Source organism: Chelonoidis abingdonii, chromosome 11 (assembly GCF_003597395.2).
Source record: "Chelonoidis abingdonii isolate Lonesome George chromosome 11, CheloAbing_2.0, whole genome shotgun sequence".
Lineage (NCBI taxonomy): Eukaryota > Metazoa > Chordata > Testudines > Testudinidae > Chelonoidis > Chelonoidis abingdonii.
The window spans coordinates 31,801,212-31,822,655 of NC_133779.1; the positions used below are offsets into that span (position 1 = coordinate 31,801,212).

Consider the following 21,444-nt stretch of genomic DNA (forward strand, 5'->3'; position numbering starts at 1 on the left):
TTAAAAAGTTTGCTATGAAGTCGTGATTGAATATTCATGCGGCTTGTTGAGTGGCTGCACTGAAGCAGAGTTTAAATTTATTATTCATTATGATTGTTAATTATTAGTATTAATTATTAAGCTCAAGCCTCCCTTTGCCATTTCAGATCAGCAAGAGGCTGCCATATATCAGCTGATGCACGAATTCAGTCATTTCATGCTGTTGAAGATGAAATGTCTCTGCAGCTCGGATGTTTCTTGAGATCTCTGGAAGCCCGAAGTCAAAGGGGAAGGATGCAAGACACGCAGCAGGTGCAAGCTGCAAACGTGCATTTTGGAGTTTTTTGTCAAGGTATTGTGGCGGCAGCACTGAAGCATGGCCATCCTATTCCCCAAACTGCTGCAGGAATATATAGAGTGAGCAACATAGGTGCTTTCAATGGACATGTTTAAGGGATTCAAAAACATATAAAACATACAATCGACACAATATAACCCTTAATCTCTGGGTGCTTGCTTATCTTCTTCGCCCTTCTCAGAAGTTTGCCTTCCAGAAAGAAATTGACCAGGGATTCCAGGGGAAAGGACTGGATCAAGCGAGAAAAATTGGCAATGATTAAAATAAAATACTGCGCGTCAGAATGACTTTTCTCCTACATAAATTGCATGTGTGGTGTTGGTTTGGGAGGATAGTTGGTGCAATGCATCTGGGTCAATAGCAGCTAAATGGAGACTTCTATTCCCCCCCCCCCAACTCATTACAATTATTTGGTCTCATGCAGGCCACTGTAATAGATTTAGAGGGTTGGAGGATGATTTCCAAAGGAACAGACGTGTCCTTTATTGATGGCGCTTATTAAATCCAAAGCTTCAGAATAGTTAGTAATGCTTTAAAAACGGTAAGCTATAGATTTTTGTTACATAGTCCAATAAAGCTTTGGAAACCAGCATATATTGACCTGAAAGGACTCAGAACAGACTGAAAATATTGGAACTGTTTCAATATCAATTTAAATATTAGCCAGAGGCTCCATGGAAGCTACAGTCCTTATCCTTTTTTGTCTGCTCTTTCTCTCTTTTTAGCCAAAGAATGGTCTCGGATGTCACTAGTGCTTTTTCCCTAGAAAGGCGAGAGATGATATGTTGTTGTCTGCCCGTCTGGCTATAGCTAAATGTCTGTGTTTGATTGTCTCTCACCTACTGTCTCGCTTTCTAAGATTCTGTTTAATGCGTGTGTCTGAGCTGAATGTAAAGATCAGGAGTTGTTTAAAGGGAGGCAGGTGTGGGCGTTATTGCAACGTCTGTACAGACTGTTGGTTCCTTCCAGTCTTTGATTTCCAGGGAGCAACCTATTTCTGCTGCGGAAATATTGTCTTTTTAATTTTGTCAGCTATTGTGGTGTTGGCGGGGGTCACACTCAGTAAGTTTTAAAGATGACCAAAACACTGATTGGATCCGGAAAACCAATTGCCTGCCTGCCTTCTTTCTTTCCTTCCCCCCCAGACACCCCATCATCTATCTATCCCCATAGACCCCCCCTATCTATCCGTCTATCCCCATACACCCCATCTATCTATCTATCCCCATACACCCCATCTATTATCTATCTATCCCCATACACTCCCTCTATCTATCTATCTATCTGTCTATCCCCATACACCCCATCTATCTGTCTATCTATCTATCCCCATACACTCCATCTATCATCTATCTATCCATCCCCATACACTCCCTCTATCTATCTATCCCCATACACCCCATACGACCCATCTATCTATCTATCTATCTATCCCCATACATCCCCTCTATCTATCTATCTATCCCCATACACCCCATCTATCATCTATCTATCCATCCCCATACACTCCCTCTATCTATCTATCCCCATACACCCCATACGACCCATCTATCTATCTATCCCCATACATTCCCTCTATCTATCTATCTATCCCCATACACTCCCTCTATCTATCTATCCCCATACACCCCATACGACCCATCTATCTATCTATCTATCCCCATACATCCCCTCTATCTATCTATCTATCCCCATACACCCCATCTATCATCTATCTATCCATCCCCATACATCCCCTCTATCTATCTATCCCCATGCAACCCATACGACCCATCTATCTATCTGTCGTACAAGGCCAACAACTCTTGGATTCTGTGGCGCAAACCCGTAAGGACCTGTGTTTGTAAGTAGCCTTGCGGAAGTCGGGAGGAATACTCACCTGAGTAAAGTTACTGCGGGTTACAGACCGCCCGGTGGTACGTGCATAACGCACGCCTATTGCTGTGTGTGTCTGTCTGCACACGTGCGTGCGTTGCAATCTCACACCCAGACACACACCCCGGCCATGGGGGTCTGCAGGGAGTTCTTGACAGCCACCTCGCAGCGCGGGTTATCATGTTCCCAGGCCACTGCCCTGGCTGTGTGAACGGCCCTTTGCCTCGGAGCGAAGCAGCCAGCCCGAAGTGGAATCCGGTGTCCCCTGGGTGCCCACAGGTGCCCAAAGCGCCGGAGCTGACCCACTCCTTCCCCCCGGCTTTCCCCAGGAAGAGAGCCAGGAGGTATTTCTCCTCCTCTCCTCATCTGGAGCGATCGATACCTGTGGGGACAGAGCCAAGATTGCCCGCGAGCCTGCAATCCCCAGAGGCCGAGCAGAAAAGCCCAGGTGGGATAATCCCGTTAGCCTGGGGTTGTCAGAGGGCACAACTGTGTGTGTTTTCCAATCCCTCCACTTCCGCAACAGAGCCCCGCCCGCCTCCCCAAAAAAACACTCAGGGAAAGAGATCGTGAATGTATGTAGACACACACACACACTGACACACACACACATACACACTGAAACACACACGCGCTATCTGATACACTCTTTCTCTCTCACACACACACACATACACACACTGACACACACACACGCTGTCTGATTCTCTCTCTCTCTCTCTCTCTCACGCACACACACACACACATCTCTATGGAGTAGCCTGCATGTGCATCGATTGATCGATCGATATAGAAATTAGCTAACGTCAGAGCTATATATATCATATACAGCTGAGTCTGTATGATCTATAATAAACAGAGAAATAAGCTAACTAAAACTGCGTCCACAATTGTCAACTTTTTTTTCTCCTATGCACATCCCTTTAGAATATTTTTTCCTCCACCCCCTCCTCCGCTTCAGGGCATTAATAATCGATTAATCAGTGTGTGTGTGTGTGTGTGTTACACCAATGCAGCGCGTGCAAAAGGTCTCTTTGCTATCTACATTTTTCTATATATTTCAAATCCGATCAATTCTCCTCTTTGACGCGCGGCTCTGGGTTTGCACTCAGACACGCCTGGGTTTTGTTGCACAGGGCGGCGGGGAGGGAGGCGAGGCAGGTTGCACGGAGGTGTGTGCATGGCTGGGGGGGCGGGGGGGAAGGTTAGAGCGCTAGGTGTCCAGGAAAGCAGAAGTTCCTTTATTTTCCAATTGCACGTTGCCATCAAGTTACAGTTTCACCAGATTAGCTAGGAGGGGGGGAGAGAGAGGGGGCGGGGGTGGGGGAGGTTGTGTGGCGAGCCAGGAGCTGCTGACGTCAGGCCCTGCTGGCTGTGAGATTGAGGCTGTCTGGAGGTCCGGGATTCAATGCAATCCGCAGCTTGCCCAGCGCCGGCCGCAGAGCGCGGGGAGCCCGGGCTGCCACTGCCAGCAGCCGGGGCAGAGCCCGGGCGGGCGGCACGCACCCTCTGAGGCCGGGCGTTGTATGGCGAGGGGGTGGGTGCGGGAGGGGGGCAGCCAGGCGCGCGGGAGGGAGGCCAGGCTCCCCACCAAGCCATGCTGGATTGACTGCGCGCTGGGGGCAGATCGATGGCTCTGAATTAAGCGCGGGCGGGGTGGGGGGGCAGCATGGAACTTACCATGGAGAGCCTGGGCAGCCTGCACGGCGTGTCCCACTCGCAGGCCGGGGAGCTGATGAGCCCTGCCCACGGCCGGCCGGCTCCTCACCGGAATCTGGTCTCCCACGCCCGGCCGACCATGGTGTCCAGCATGGCCTCGATCCTGGAAGGCGCCGGGGACTACCGGCCGGAGCACAGCCTGGGGGGCCCCTTGCACCCGGCCATGAGCATGGCGTGCGAGTCCCCCTCGGGCATGAGCCTGAGCAGCACCTACACCACCCTGACCCCGCTGCAGCACCTGCCCCCCATCTCCACCGTCTCGGACAAGTTCCACCACCCGCACCCGCACCACCACCCGCACCAGCGCCTGCCCGCCAGCGTCAGCGGCAGCTTCACCCTCATGCGGGACGAGAGGAGCCTCTCCTCCATGGGCAACCTCTACAGCCACTACCCCAAGGACATGCCGGCCATGGGGCAGCCCCTCTCCCCGCTGCCCAACGGCCTGGGCCCCTTGCACAACGCGCAGCAGCCTCTGGCCCCCTACGGCCCCGGAGGGCACCTGGCCAGCGACAAGATGCTCTCGCCCAGCGGCTTCGACTCCCACGCGGCCATGCTGTCCCGGAGCGAAGAGCACCTGGCCCGCGGGCTGGGCGCGCCGGGCGCAGGCATGATGCCCCCTCTGAACGCCATGCACCACCAGGGCCACCCCCACGGCCAGCCCAACGGCTCCCTCCTGGGCGAGCGGGAGAGGCAGGCGTCCGCCTCGGGCTCGCAGGCCGGCGGCTCCGGGCAGGTGGAGGAGATCAACACCAAGGAGGTGGCGCAGAGGATCACGGCCGAGCTGAAGCGCTACAGCATCCCCCAGGCCATCTTCGCCCAACGGATCTTGTGCCGGTCACAGGGCACCTTGTCAGACCTGCTGCGCAACCCCAAGCCCTGGAGTAAGCTCAAATCCGGGCGGGAGACCTTCCGGAGGATGTGGAAGTGGCTGCAGGAGCCTGAGTTCCAGAGGATGTCGGCGCTGCGGCTCGCAGGTAGGGGGCAGAGGAGGAGCGGGGGTGGTGGGACTGGGCCAGGGGGATTAGAAACCCGAAGGACCGGGGTGGGTCTGCCCGGCACCCGCAGCAAAGGCACCCTCTGCACGCCTACATCGGTACAGATTGCAAAAATCCGATCCCTGCTTCTCCTTGGACATACTGCTAATCGGGGAAGGGACACACACACACACACACACACACACACACATACGGTGTGCTCTCCTTTCACTGCTCCGCACTGGGTAGCTGAATCCTTCTTTTTCTCTCGCAGTCTTTCTCTGTTACCGGTTGTTTCAAGTCTTTAACCGATCGAATGGAAAAGCAAATCATATTTATCATAAACCTCATCCTTTCCCCCTCCTCAAAATCCCCTCCTCCGACCAGCCTGCTGCTGACAGTCTGAAATATAAAGAGCATAGGTCAAAGGAATCAGGGGTGCAAATGCTATAGGTTATTTAGACTCTTATCTATCTATCTATCCCCATACACCCCCTCTATCTATCTATCTATCCCCATACACCCCCTCTATCTATCTATCTGTCTGTCTGTCTGTCTCTACGCAGCTATTTAGCTACCTACCTGTTCTTCTCAGGGTTTTGGGGGTTTTTTGGTCCATTGGAGGGGCTTAAAACAGGCCTGGACCCGCCACTCTAAATACATAGTGGTAAATCAGTTACCCCGGTAAGATCTAAACGGTTTGTATACATAGAAAACCCCGAGGCCTGCTTCTTCTGCTGCTGAATGAGTCCAAACTCAGCTGTTCCCCTCCTCCCTTGCCTGCCCCATGGATCGATAGGATAGCTTCTTCATTTTACCGCCAATCAATTCTCTATAGCCCGGGCAATGATTTGCATTTGGGAGCTATCTGACACGGTCCTCTCCCAGTCTGGGTTTCTCTTGCGAGCGAAGGGGGCTTTGCTAGCAGGGAGATGCTGCTGTCTGGCTCTGAAAGGCCGAGGAAGGTACCCAAACCATCACGGCTCAGATGCTGATGCAGTCCTGACTTCATTTTAAATGAATGGACAGTCACCGACAAATAAATGCACCCAGGCTTGGTCTTAGGACTGGGGGACAAGACACATTGCCTCTTGCGCTCCAGGGGCCTATAGCACCGAGCACAGAGACCCCAAAGAGCGAGCTGTGAACTGTGAATTATTTCTGTGTATCCTGGGAGATGTGGGGTCTGGTTCTCTGTGTTAAGAATAAAATTGCATTGATAGAATTTCAACACATTCCCTCCACCCCCTACCCCTCCACTAGGGTGGAATTCATGCGTCCAGTCTAAAGCCTCGTGTGGATTTCATGATTATAAACACGATTGTCTAGAAAAATACATTCATACGGTCTGTTTGATATGTATCATACATGATGCATACAGCTAAACATATAGTCCCATGAAACGTGCATTATAACTAAGTATGCATCGTGTATTATGTACATTATACAGAATGCGTGTGTATATATATGTGTGTGTGTGTGTGTGTATACGTGTGTGTATAATGCAACGTGTATACGCACATATATATTCACACTCATAGTCTTTATGTGTTTATAAATGATACAGTCTGAAGGCAAAGTGTGGATAAATATTCCTCTCTTCTGCATACACGCACGTCTCCATATACCTGTCAAGACAAACAGAGACAGTTTCTTTCTCTTCTGCTTGTGTGTCTGCATAACAGAACCCTGGGTTTTACACCGGTTTTTATGATCATTTATAATGCAGCGTAAACACAGATGCAATTCGCCTGTTACAGACCCAGAATACAAGGTGAAATGTCTTTACCCAGATCGATTTTCTCCATGTGGAAACGCAGCGAGCTCTTTAAGATATTCATAAGTAAGATGAAAACCTCCTTGTGAATCACCGACTTTCGCTTTCTCTGCTCGTTGTGGGCAGAGGACATTTTTCACATGGGCTCGGGCTTCTCTACCGCCTCAGGACTCTTTCCAAAAAATAAGAGGCTCTTGGCTGGTGCAGCCGTGGGTATGCTATACACACCTGCACTCTTTCCCCTTCTCCCCCCCACCCCCCTTCTCTCCTGTGTTCTCAGGATTGCTTCTTACTATTTTATTCCCCCCTATGCTCTAACCCACCTACCTTGCTGCTAAGGGAACAGGATTGCTTCAGAGGCTAAATGACAAGGAAGTCCTCTGGGTTGGACTTCAGAACTGCCAGAAGCTGGGACTAGACTACAGGGGGATAAATCATTGGAAATTGCCCGGTTCTGTTGGTGCCCTCTGCGGCACCTGGCACTGGCCACTGCCAGCGACAGGAGACTGGGCTAGATGGACCATTGGCCTGCCTCAGTGGGGCTGTTCTTGTGGATAGTTTATGTCTGGTGGCCTCAAACGGGATGGATTAGGCTATTTAAAATAAAAAAATCCGCATGACCTGTGGGCCATCTAGTGTCAGTGTATCTGAGCTCCAAGCAGATCCTGGGCGAATGTGATGAAGCGCTTCTCACATATAGCAAGATGTCTGGGGTTATTTATGGGGGGATAGCAGTATTCATATGTATTTAGTGTAATTCAGTTGCTCTTTAATTAGGGCAAGATCGTGGCATCTTTTAGTTCCAGTCGATGCCCTATTGAAAAGCAGTTAATAGAATGCAAATTGTTCCTGCCTTTACAAGGTTCTAGTAAATAAAGATTTAAACACTGCCAGGATTGGCTTGTTAAGTACCCCCGTTGTTCAATCTAATTGAGCAGTTGGTGTTTTATTTCTGACTCGCCAAAATAAAAAAAATAAAAAAAATTCAAAGCTTGAAGATTCAAGGGGGGGGGGGGGGTTCTAGATGTATGTGTATGGCCCTGTATTTTACCTACAAAATTCAACAAAAACCCTCCACTAAATGAACTCAGAATATTGTTGGAACAGAGTCACTTTTCATGGTTAGTTTTTTAAATCATTTTTTGAATTTTGAGTTGAAATGAAATTAGGGATTCCTCTATCAATTTTTTTTTCTTTTTTTGGTGAACGAGGAGGTAATTTGCCCTGGGTGATTTTCACCTATTTAAGTCAAAATCTGTTGGATACACATTTAACTACCTTCTCTGCTGCATATATTAAAATATAGTTCGGTTCAAAAGAAAAGTAAGGTAGTGCATACTATGCAACGTGTTGCATTGGATTTTAAAATATCAGCTATGTTACGTATATAAAATTCAGTTCTATTAAATGAATACGTCTAGATTACACGGCAGGAAATAGCAACCGTTTAAATATCAGTTATGTTACATATCCAAAATAAAACATACAAAATAAAGCGGATTATTATCTATGATTCTATGGTTACAATCAAAATACTGCATCATATTAAATGCACTGCATTTTAAATATGCATTACAATTCTAAGAAAAATAAGCATTAATTTTTTTTCTGGAAGGTTTTGTTTTGTTTCCAAATTAGCAGGAAAATGCCACGTTCTTTAAACCAAAAGGTAGAACGGATTGTAAGTCGCTAGGTGTTTCTGGAAAATATAATATGAAAATCGCAACCCAAACCTGAATTTAAAGGACATTCTTGCAAATAACGTTTGCCAATCGGTTAGGGAAGGGATTGTCTGTCTAGGTTTGGGAACGCTCCGCCAGTGGGTTTGGGGATATGGAAGGAATTTTTAGAGCCCTTGTTAATTAGGACTAGAGAGGGTGAGACAAGGCCGTCAAACAGTATTTTTAAAAAGCCCGAGGAGTCACTGAAAATGGCAGCTAATGAGCTGGTAAAGGCATTGTGTACTTAGAGGGCGAGGGTGTAATTTCAAAGGGCACCTTTCCCCGGCGCCTGATTTCAGAACTATGTTGGAATCACTGTCGGGGTGAAGAAAGGCAGGAACGCAAGAGAGTTACTGCTTTGGTACTTGTATGGAAGGGGGAAAGAGAACCCAAGTCTTAGCCAGCCGGATTAGATAGAGCCCCGCGCATCAGGGTGTTATAAAAACATACACTCCGCTAGAGCCTCATCCTGCATTCCAGAGTCCCCGCGCAGGCCCATGTATGACTACCTCTGGGTACATGTTGCGTGCACATGTGTGTGCAAAGGTCGGAGCAGGGAACATGCCAGCTGAGCAGGAGATGTAGGTTCTCTGGAGAGGCGTGACACCCCGGGGGTTGGTTCCGTTTCTGCGGATTTTCCCGGTGTTTCCTGGCCAGTGGGTTGATTGTGTGTTGTTTTAGTGACTGTGGTCACTCCTGGCTTTGCTCTCCCCGCGGCTGAGCTGCACACACTGCAGGCGTCCCCCCCCCCACCCCCCCGCCGCCGATCGCCTTTAAAAAGCGTCATCAGGTGGCCAGGGGACTTGGTCTGGGGGAGGGGGCGGCCTGGTTCCGCCGCTCCAATCGATACCTTCCAATGACTCTCCCTAACTCACCCCCCCCCCCATCCATTGCAGTTTTTAAACCGTCTTCAGATATTGTTCGGATTGCCCGCGCCAGAGCACAGCTGGATTTTGAGGGCGGATGGGGGTGGTGTGGGGGGACGGGTTGCGATATTGAATCATGCATGGCTGAGACCGGCTCCAAGGCGCAGAAAATCGATAGCGGAGCCAAAGTACAAAGCGACAGCCAGTGCGCCGGGCTGGGGACTTTGCAAACAGGGGATCGAACTAACCCAGCTCGGAGGTGTGAGCAGGGACCCCTGCCGACCCCTGGCCGAGAGGCGAGCCGGGTGTGTGGGGCGAGACCCGGAACCAGGGTAGGGAGGGAAGCCAGCAAGGAACGAATAGGAGGTGGGGGGGGGGGGTTAAGGCACCGATCTGTCTCCTGCCACTTGTAGCTAAAGGGAAGAGAGACCCAGCTGAGCAAAGCAACCCACGGAGAATTGAGGGGGTTAGATGTGGGCGGAGAGGACAGAAGGAAGAAGGCTGGATTGGGGTGGGGGTGTTGGCGGTGACAGAGGGAGGCAGCGTGGGGTGTGTATTGGTGGGTGCTGAGACAAAGGCAGAGTGGGCTGTGTTCTGCTGGTGACAGAAGGAGCCACAGTTGGCGTGTATTGGTGGTGGTGACAGAGAGACGTGGAGTGGGATGTGTGTTGTTGGTGACAGAGGGAGGCCCAGTGGGGTGTGTATTGGTGGTGACAGAGGAAGAGCTAGTGAGGTGTACATTGTTGGTGGTGACAGAGGGAGGCCCGGTGAGGTGTATATTGTTGGTGGTGACAGAGAGAGGCACAGTTGGCGTATATTGGTGGTGGTGACAGAGAGAGGCAGAGTGGGATGTATATTGTTGGTGACAGCTGGTGTGTATTGGTGGTGGTGACGAAAGCGCAGTGGGGTGTGTATGGTGGTGACAGAGGGAGGCACAGCTGGTGTGTATTGGCGGTGGTGATGAAAGAACACGGGTGTGTATTGGTGGTGACAGAGGGAGGCACACTGGGTATGTGCTGTTGGTGACAGAGGAAGGCACACTGGGTGTGTTTAGTGCTGCTGACAGAGGAAGAGCTAGTGAGGTGTATATTGTTGGTGGTGACAGAGAGAGGCACAGTTGGCGTATATTGGTGGTGGTGACAGAGAGATGCAGAGTGGGATGTGTATTGTTGGTGACAGCTGGTGTGTATTGGTGGTGGTGACGAAAGCGCAGTGGGGTGTGTATTGGTGGTGACAGAGGGAGGCACAGCTGGTGTGTATTGGTGGTGACAGAGGGAGGCACACTGAGTGTGTGCTGTTGGTGACAGAGGAAGGCACACTGGGTGTGTTTAGTGCTGCTGACAGAGGAAGAGCTAGTGAGGTGTATATTGTTGGTGGTGACAGAGGGAGACCTAGTGGGGTGTGTATTCGTGGTGACAGAGGGAGGCACACTGGGTGTGTTTAGTGCTGCTGACAGAGGAAAAGCTAGTGAGGTGTATATTGTTGGTGGTGACAGAGGGAGGCCCGGTGGGGTGTGTATTAGTGGTGGTGATAAATGGAGGCACAGTGGGGTGTGTACTTGTAGTCGTGACAGAAGCACAGTGGGGTGTGTATGGGTGGTGAGAGAAAGGCACAGTGGGGTGTGTTCTGCTGGTGACAGGGAGGCACAGTGGGTGTGTGTTGTTGGTGACAGAGGGAGGCACACTGGGTGTGTTTAGTGCTGCTGACAGAGGAAGAGCTAGCCGGGTGTATATTGGTGGTGGTGAGAGGGGGAGGCCTGGTGGGGTGTGTATTGGTGGTGACAGATGGAAGAACAGTGGGTTGTGTATTGGTGGTGAGAGAAAGACACGATGGGTGTGTACTGGTGGTGACAGAGGGATGCACGGTGGGTGTGTATTGGTGGTGACAGGCACATGCAGTGGGTTGTCTATTGGTGGTGACAGGCAGAAGCAAAGTGCTGTATATTTTGGTGTAACAGAGGGAGGCACAGTGGGTCGTGTCTTGGTGCTTACACAGGGAAGCAGAGTGGTGTGTGTATTGGCGGTGACAGAGGGAGGGATAATGGGGTGTGTATTGGCGGTGACAGGGCGGCACAGTGGAGTGTGTGTTGGTGGTGATCGACAGAGGCACAGTAGGATGTCTATTGATGGGGACACACAGAGGCACAATGAGATGTGTTTTGGTGGTGACAGAGGGAGGCAGTTACGTGCGTGTTGGTGGTTGTGACAGAAAGGAGCCAAGTAGGGTGTGTATTTGTGCTGGTAACAGAAGGACACCTAGTGGGATGTGTATAAGGGATGGTGACAGATGGAGGCCAAGTGGGGTGTGTATTGGTAGTGACACTGAGTTTGTGTTTGTGGTGACAGATGGAGGCCAAGTGGGGTGTGTATTGGTAGTGACACTGAGTTTGTGTTTGTGGTGACAGATGGAGGCCAAGTGGGGTGTGTATTGGTAGTGACAGATGGAGGCCAAGTTGGGTTTGTGTTTGTGGTGACAGAGGGAGGCCAAGTGGGGTGTGTATTGGTAGTGACACTGGGTTTGTGTTTGTGGTGACAGATGGAGGCCAAGTGGGGTGTGTGTTTGTGGTGACAGAGGGAGGCATAGAGTGGTGTGTATTGCTGATGAGGGAGGGAGGGGACAATGTATCTGATACAAATAGTGAAGGAGGGGGAAGGAGAGGCGAGCTGGATACAGACCCTGGGAGTCACCCAGCCCCTGGCAGTGCGTGAGACCTGCCCCTCTAACGCCTCCCCAAGAGAAGGAAGCTGCGGGGGGGGGGCGGGGTTTCCATCCACCAGGTCTTTACTCCCAGACCTGCCCCGCCGGCCGGGGGACCAGCCTCCGGGCAGGGAAGTGCGCTCTGACATTGGGGGAGGTGGAGCTTTGCAGCCAGCCTGCCCTCCTCCCCCACCCCGCGGGGCAGTCCCTGGGCCGGGTTCACAAGTCCACCCTGATATATGAGTTAGAGCCCGTCAATGAAAGATCAATAAACAAGCTGGGCCCCTATAAAATGGCTGTTGGTGCCTTTCTCTCCTTTCCACTCCAGTTCCCGCTTCCAGCCGCAGCGCCTGGCCGACGTGCAGCTGAACCATTAATTATTGAGCCGGGCTGGAACACAGCCCCGGCCGCGGCCGCGGCTCCCAGCGCCAGCAGGCGGGTTTGTTTGGCTTGAGGGGGGAGCCAGCTTGCTAGGCTGGACTCCTGGGGCGGGGGGGAGCGGTCTCTCTCTAGCTGCGGTTCCCCACCCCCCGGGGGTGGTCGGTTTCTTTTAGCCCGATGGACCCTTCTCTCGCCTACCCGTCCATCGCTACCTCTGCCTGTCTCGTGAAAATCTTCCCCGGCTCGATACACCCCTGCAAACTTCTCTCTTCTCTGCCCTGCCTAGGTCCGATTCGGACTCTGCTTAGGAAGAGAGGGGTGGGGGCTAAGGGGGGAGTCCTGGGGGTAGGTGCACAAACAGAAGGGCTCCCAGACACACCAGCATAAGCACTCACAGCCGGGTATAGTGCAGTTACACAGAGATACACAAGTACACCCCCTCCTCCAGAAGCAGATTCATTTGCAACACACCCACAAAGACGCAGTGCCAAATACCCAGCGCACCCAGAGGCTGAACGATGTGGAAGTTCTCTCTGTTGTGCATACGTGTGTACTTTGTGAGTGTGCACATGTGGATGTGGATGGGCATAACTGTGCACACGTGTGTGTAAGAGAGACAAGGTGGGTGAGGTAATACCTTTGTACTGGAACAACTTCTGTTGGTGAGAGAGACCAGCTGCAGGGCTTGAAGAAGAGTTAATCTCTTTCACCGGTAGAAATTGGTCCTATAAAAGACATGACCTCCCCCACTTTGTCTCTCTCATATCCTGGGACCAACACTGCAAACAACGTGTGTCGAGAGAGGAAGAAGATACATTACCAGACGTGTAAACTAAGCGTGAACATTCGTGCAGGCCAGCACACAACAGACACAGAGTAGAAGTCACGTAGAGAATGTTACACACAGTGAACATGTATGCATCCTGTGTTTGTGCACTTGTGCGTGTGAATCTGCATTGTGCAGCGTGGCGATTGTAGGATGGTTTTATCAGGGTACATTTGGCAAGGTATTTTGTGGGAAAACCTAAAGTGAATGTTCCAGGTCATCCTTTATGAACGTCCAGACAACGTGACATTTTTAAATATATATTTATTTAGATTTTTTAGAACATCCTATGTCATGCGCTGGGTGCCCCTTCTAATATTTAAAATAATCCGAAAACCAAGTTACACTGAACCACTAAAATCAACAGCTGCCGTCCCATGTGATCCTAATTCACTCCCACCCCTTCATTATACCACCACTGTGCAATTAACAACCCTCCTCCTTCCGTCCACTCCTCATATCACATCCCGTCATGTATGTGCTATGTGCCAGAGATGATTTTATAGTTAGACCATTTCTTGTACCCTTCTGCCCCAGGGAGCCTGTTGTTTCAGGGAGCATCGATTGGACTGTACACGTTTGGCAATAGTTATCGGGCTAGATCCTCATCTGGCGTGAACTGAAGTAGCTCCACTGAAGTCAACAGGTTTATTCTGGTTTACACCACCTGAGGCCCTGGCAGTAAGGAGCTAAATCCCCTCTCAGAAGGGCCCCACCCCACACGAATGATGCTGATGTCCAACATCCGGGCTCTTCCCGAGACTGGATGTTGTGGAGGCAAATGGGGAATCTCCCCCTGGTTACTGTATCCATATCCCCCCTCTGAAGGGTTGTGAAAGATCCGATCTCAGACCAAGAGTGACTAGTCCCCCGCATGCACTTCGCAACAGATTCCTTGGGGGGGCGGGGGGAGCCGTTCCACACTGGGATGGAAAGGAAGAAAACCCGGAGCCTGGCGGTTGGATTCATTTGCTGTGAAGCTGCTCAGAGGTTCGGGGTGTGGAGATAGGTCCCAGGATGAGTGAGCAGAGGGTAGGAGCTGTGATGAACCAGAATGAGCTGAGATATTCCCAGGTGCTCCCGTCCTAGGGTCTATCTGAACCCCCTTCCACGGCCTGTTCTGGTCGCCTTTGGGGGCAGATCTGCAGGAGAACCAGAGCTGGAGGCAAGGCCCCAGCAGCTCCTAGCAGCCTCCAAAGGCGAACTGGAGACCGGGGACCCCCGTGCGCTGGGGATGAGCAGTGGCGGGCAGTTCGCCCAACTAACGTGCGACGGGAGGGGTCTTTCCAACAGCCCAAGGGCGGGCGGGTGGCTGGAAAAGATCTTGCAGTTGAAAGCACCCGGAGGGCCAAAGCCAAAGCCCATGGAAGTAACTGGGGATCTGCCAGGACACCGGTACAGAGCGCAGCGGCCAGTGTGGATGGAGGTCTGGCTCCAGAGGTGACTGTGCGCATGGGACAGTATTTCTCGAGTAACCTGGGGCCTCTGCTCCCGTTCGCCCATCACAGCACCCAGAGGCAGGCCCTTAGCGGGTCACCGCTTGTCCTGTAGCTCTTCGCTACAGAAACATTTCTCAGTCGCACACCTCCTCCCCGCGTGGCCCCCCTGCATTCCCACTGGGGGGCAGGGGGCAGTGGGCAGCGTACTCCGCGGGAAGGCTAGAAGCTTCTCCCGGCTCATAACATAAGAACCACCGGTGATTCCTTGAAGAGCAAGGAAGCTTCTGCCTTTGTCTGATCTCTGCTACAGATGCCTTCTTACTTGTCTGTTTCAGCGCCCGACAGGGATCTCGGCAGTGACGAGGCCTGTAACTAGCCATAAGCGGTATGGATGAGCCGGGTCATCCGCACTGGGGTCTTTTCCGGGCAGCATATTTAACATTTCAGAAAAAAAACCTCTCTCTTTCCTCATACATTTCTTTATGTATCCATCTGTCTGTCCACTTACACATCAGTCAATCGATCTATCTATCCCCATACACATCTGTCCACAGACACCTCTGTTTATCCACCATCTCCATGCACATCTGTCTATCTATCTCCATGCGTATCTGTCCATCTCTCCCTATACGCCCCTTCTATCTATCCCTCCCCCACACCCTCTACCTATCCCCATCCACCCCATCTATCTATCCCCAGAAACTCCATCTATCTATCCTCATACACCCCCCATCTATCTATCCCCATACACCCCTTCTATCTCTCCCTCACCCCCTCTATCTATCCCTATACATCCCCCGTCTGTCTGTCTTTCTCCGTGAGTATCTGTCCATCTTTCCCTATACACCCCCTCTATCTCTCCCCCACCCCCTCTATCTATCCCCATCCACCCCATCTATCTATCTATCCATCCCCAGAGAAACCTCCTCTATCTATCTATCTACATACACATCTCTTCTCTCACTTTTATTGATCAGTTCCTTACTCATTTAGTGAACTAGCTCACAGCCTCAGTAGTCTTAGCTGGGCCCTGTTGAAAAACCAGCTCTAACAATTCTTTCTCTTTCCCCCTCTGTTCTCTATCTCAGTGTGTGCCCGCAGAAGTGCTAATATAGCAGGACAAGGGCACGCCACCTCCCCTGGGCACAGTTACGTGTTTGCAAGTCGGCTTCTGGCGTGGGCTGGGGTGGGGACAGCGGAGAAAGCCCCCCTCCCGCGCTGGAGCAAGGGCTGGTCTCTGGTTCGGCCTGGCGCCGGGTGCAGATGGCTGCCCTTGGCCGACCCACTCCGGCTGCACCGGGAGTTCTGCGGGAGCGGATCTGGAGCTGGTTTGAACTGAATATGTATCGATTCCCAGCCCGGGCTTTGCCTGTCTGTTAGCAAGGCAGCTTCTCCCGTCTCCTCTCCACTCCCTACCAACCCAGTCACAGCCGCTACTGGCATCAAAACGCCTGAAGCCCCAAACCACCGCTACTGATATTACACAGCTAGTCAGGGGTGAGCAACACATCAAAATACAGACAGGCCAGGAACATTTATAGACTCATTACGGAATGTGGTATTTCTTTCCTTGGGAGGGGGGAAATACCAGAGGTCAGTAACAGAGAGAGAGATTTACATTTATGTGTCTATTTAAATGTCGCTAGCTAGCCAGATAATATGTATTGGTGATGGTTGATAGACTAACATTTATATGTTTAATTACATATAGATATAGATTACCTAGACTAAGGTGTTATTCGTTTGTAAGCACCCGTATAATGAAAGATCTCGGTGTATGCGAAAAATTGTTTAATATCAAACACCAGGTCTCTGATCTCCCCTCTCCCTCCTCCCCCTGTTTCTCAGAAACCAAAGTGTGATAAGTTTAAATGCAGAAGCTGATTTTTCTCTCCAGGCAGGGATGTTTCCCCACCACTGCTCTCCAGCAAAGATCAAAAGACTTTCTGGGGTGGGTTTGTTTGTAAATCAGGCAAAATGAAGCGGCTAGTAAAGGAATCTAAACTTCGGCAGGAGTCGGGGTTGGGCACGAAGCAGCCGGACGGAGCAGATATTAACAAACATCCCGTTCGACCCAAACGCCTCTGGGAGTGGATGAAAGAAAATACTGTTGGAACAGGGCAAATAAATCCTTAACCGAACGGGGAAAAATAACGAGAGAGACAGAGGGGGATTATATATGTCTGTGTCTACAACTTTACGACGGAGCCCAATTTTAAAACAAAATCCTAAATCAAATACATTTCCAATTCAATATCTTTCTATGAATGCCCCTCTCTCCATAGGCTTCTGTGGAGAGAGAAAGAATTGGAAATGCATTTTATTTCTGCATTACATTTTAGATTTGTGCTTCCTCGTAAAATTGGGGAAACAGCTAGGCGTTGCACACATACATGTCTGCGTGCGTGTGCATAAAAAATACATGCATGTCTAGGTACAGCCATACAGATAGGACTGTTTCTGCAGTTTGATGAGGAAGGACAATTTTGAAATACAATAGGCCACTACCATAAGCTTGCGATTCACTCACATTTTGTGGTTTCCAATGTCTTTGGTGTGTGTTTGTTTGGTGGTTGAAGGCAGGTATCGGTCACGTCATGGAGTCTCTTTGCTCCTCCGCGATAGGTGGTTTCGGGGTGGGGGGGCTGGAACAGTTTGTAGAGTGGGGGTGCTGAGAGCCGCTGAACCGTGGATATGATGGGAGCCGTTTCAAGCCAAGGGGTGCGGCAGCACCCCCGGGACCCCTAGTTCCAGCGCCTCTGGGTGATTTACCACAAAAGCATCAAATCCATCCTTGCTCAAGATTTATTAATAGATCCAGAAACAGAAAATTCCCTTGCAGGGTGTGTGTGTCAATTACAAAGTTGTTTCCGTTGAACTACACAATCAGTCCCCCTTCTCCTTTGTTATTTGTCCTTAACTTGAATTAGCGCCCAGCTAATAAATCATCGGGCGTTTCTTCTCCCGCTCAGATGAGATTCACTTGCAGGCAAGAAATCAAAAGAAGGCTTTAGAAACCATTTGATCTGCTGATCAGATTTATGAGCGAGTCAATGGGATCCTTGTTGTTAAAATGCCGGCGCTGAACAGAGATGGGAGGACTTGTTACTGGGGTCTCTTTATTTTCACGGTTTCTTTTGGATCGGGTGGTTTTGAAGTTCATGATATTGAAAGATGCTTGACGAAATTCAATTCGATGTATTGAAAAATCGTGTTCGCAAATCGTTAGAGAGCCATCGAAACGTGTGCATTAGAGAGCGGATTACTGAAATATACACGGGATGTGGGTGTTTATAGATACTTGGATCTCATAGTCACATGCAGCATATTTCGGTTTTATATACGCACGTGAGTAGTATTATATTATATGGTGCAGGCATATATGAAAGCGAATTATTTTGTAAATATTAAAAATATGTGTATAAAAACTATGTAATTATATCTAGGGAAATATATATTAATCTCATAGACTGTGAAGTATATATAATTATATATGACATGTAATTAAATCACGTATAGACACATACACATATCTGTTCTGTCTCTATATGTGTGTGTCTATACTCTCGGAAAGGGCATTGATTTTGTTTCTGTGCATATATTTCTCCTGTAGCGCCCAGTATAGAGTCATGCGTGTTGCCATCAAATATATATCGCTAGGGAAAGCAGTTCATCTGTCTAGGGGGAGAAGCCTGCTTTTATTAAAGGAAATACTTTACATAGAAACATTTTTCAAAGAAAGAACTTGGAAAACATAAGGATTAGGAGAAAAAGAAAGAAAGAAAGAAAGAAAGAAAAAGAAAGAGAAAGAAAGAAAAGCAATTTTGCAGTAGGATATTCACAGACCTCCCTCTGGTAACATTCTGTTCGGTGTTTGCTTCCTGCTTCAGTTCAGCCCAGAGGGAACTTTAACCGAGCTCCCGAATTATATATAACACGACATAATAACCCGCTTTTCAAAATGCTCCATTCGCTTCTGGGTTTGCCGCAGTAACCTCGTGGGAGGGAGGTGGGCGATTTTCAACACCAAGCAGAAACACACGCACAGGACGAAAAACAAACGAACGAACAAACAAAAAAAACAACTCCCATCCCAGCCAGGGACAGCCTGTACTTGGGGAAACTGAGTAAAGTTAACACAAGACTATGGCGCCCACACACACCCACACGCGCCACGTGGGCACGCGTGTGCGCACAGACACACCGCCATCACGATCAGGCTCCTCCATCCAAAATAAGCGAGGTTCTCGACCCACGCTGATTTCCTCCCGGACACATTTGTGTGTCCGAAGTTGTGTAAGAGAATTCCAGGCAAGCCCGGAGCGAGTCGGGCCTTTAGCACACGTGTGTGTAAGAGCTGGTGACGCGGGGCGGTTGCATGGGAGTTGGAAAGACAGATGTGTGCATGTGAGATGTGTGTGTGATACATAGATGTAGACCAGGTGTGTGTGTGTGTGTGTGTGTGTGTGTGTGTGTGTGTGTGTGTGTGTGTGTGTGTGTAAGAGCTAATGCCCTGCTCAAACCGATACATATTTCGAATTTCTTTTTTCATTCCCGACGGCCTCCGATCACTGTTTGCAAAAGGAGTCAGTCGGGCCGGGGGCTCTGCCCGCATTGGCAGGCTGTGGGGTCTGCCTGCACTTTCACACCGGGAAGACTGGCAAAAACAGACCGAGCCGGCGGCTGAAAAAATCCCAGCACACCCTCTTGGCTTTTGTCCTCTGGCTTACAAAGAAACCAGCCAGCCAACACCGATAGTAAAACACTAATAAGCCGCTACTCTCAGATTGCCGTATGAACCCAACCGCCCCTGGAATAGTGGAGTCGATTGCCGTAAAGAGCCCCCCATACACCACTTCCTGTGCGCCAGCAGGTTCATGCTTACTCCTGGTTTCTCTAATGCAGTCCCTTTGGGGTTTGAGATTTCACCACCCGAGCCCCAGAAAGCACCTCTTAGAGCCCCTTTCCCAGAGCACCTCTGCGCTGGGCTGCGCGCTAAGTAGCCGTCGGCTCAGGGGTAGGGTGTGGGGTAGGGGGTTTAAAAATATTTGACTCATTGAAAATTGAGAAAAACACCTGTTGTGATCGAATGCGGATGTAAGGAGTCTCCTGATAATCACCAGGAGAGCCGGGCGCGGTTACACAATCAGTGCGCATGAAATCTCAGATGGCTGCCCTCTGCCCAAACGAAACAGAGATGTTTGGTTTGCAACATATTTTCAAATACCAATCGGTTATATATAGTGTACATTTTCATTTGCTATGGTTTGTGTTTATCTATAAACACATTCCATATACAGTTAAATGCGTTGCAAATATATATACACACACACCACACACGCATAGTGGATTGCAAATATATATGTATATTTGCAACCCACTATGCGTGTGTGTGTTGTGTGCGTGTGTATATATTTGCAACGCATTTAATTGTATATGGAATGTGTTTATATATTTATATATATATACCACACACACACAGAGTGGATTGCAAATATATATATATTTGCAACCCACTATGTGTGTGTGTGTGGTATATATATAGATAGATAGATACAAACACACTCCATATACAATTAAATGCGTTGCAAGTATATAAACACACACACACACACACACATAGTGGGTTGCAAATATACATATATATTTACAATCCACTATGTGTGTGTGTTGTGTGTGTGTGTGTGGTTTTTATATATTTATCACATATACACACACCTTTTTATCGTAACATGTCCATTACCCCCGAAAAATATCATTGTTCTTTTATAGATCTGTATATTATAATGATATATTATTAAAATATGGACTGTATAGCACAGGTGTGTACCCATGTGATCGCTATATGTCATGTATGATGCTATTCTATAACGGAATTAAGGAATGACATATTAATATTCCCCGGAGCAATTCTTCATACGTAACACGCACATACAGATACATCGTAATATAGACCCGTAGCCCCAGAACTCAATTATGACTCTGTATCTTTCTACCCGGCGGTTGAACTTTTGAACGAAATAGGCTCAGCAAAAAAAGGAACCGGGGTCTTAGGAAATCGGTAATTAAACGTTTTCCTCATTAGATGACGCAGCAACAGAGAGACCAAGATTTGGTGCGCCCCTTGTAAACACAAAACGGAGTCCCGGGTGGATGGCGGGATTTGCCCTGGCTTTCCAGACCTTTTAATTTGGCTGCTCTGGTGGAAAACGATCGTTTGGCTGCGGGAAATATTTATCCAATTTTTAAAAAAAAATGGAAGGCGGGGTTTGAAAAAGTGAAATTGAAATAACCGTCTTGCCGGGGGGAGCTGGGATGTGTGGCGGAGCCGTAACACGTGCTCGCCACGGGCAACGTTTTGCTCCTGTTTCCTCGCTCGTGCAATTGACAAGAGGCCGGAATAAGCCCCCGGATTTTAAATCTGCTGATTCCCAAAGCTGAGAGTCAGCGAGCTGGGAAAAAAAATATGAAAACCATGTGGTACTTTTCCTTTTCTCTCGCCCATTCCCCTTGCGGCTGTTGTGGCTCATTTATTCAAGGAAATAGCAGCGAGCAGCCTTCGTTGTTTGTTCTTGTTTTTTTTAAAAAAAAGAAACGACTCTCAAACATACGTGAATCTGTTTCGCCCCGATACCGGTCTCGGAAGAATAAACTACTGAAATCTGCTCCTTTTCCTGCCCACTGAAGTGGAAACAGACCTGTAGAAAGGGCCCAACATAATTCACCCTAAATTATAAAGAATTAAGAAACCTCTTTATTTAGACTCGGCCAGTTTCTGGGGAGGATTTGCCTTAAATTCCCTCCCCGCTCCCCCCCCCCAAGTAACACACCA

The 21,444-nt window shown here is 49.4% G+C and overlaps 1 protein-coding gene across 1 annotated transcript in view; it reads left to right on the plus strand.

Moving 5' to 3' along the window:
- The first annotated feature begins 3,881 nt into the window (after positions 1 to 3,881).
- The window catches only part of ONECUT3 (one cut homeobox 3), a 92,036-nt gene continuing 74,473 nt past the window's right edge, over positions 3,882 to 21,444 (plus strand). The window contains exon 1 of the mRNA XM_032798975.1: positions 3,882 to 4,905. Coding sequence (XP_032654866.1) covers positions 3,882 to 4,905 — 1,024 coding nt within the window. The remainder of the gene's footprint in view (positions 4,906 to 21,444) is intronic.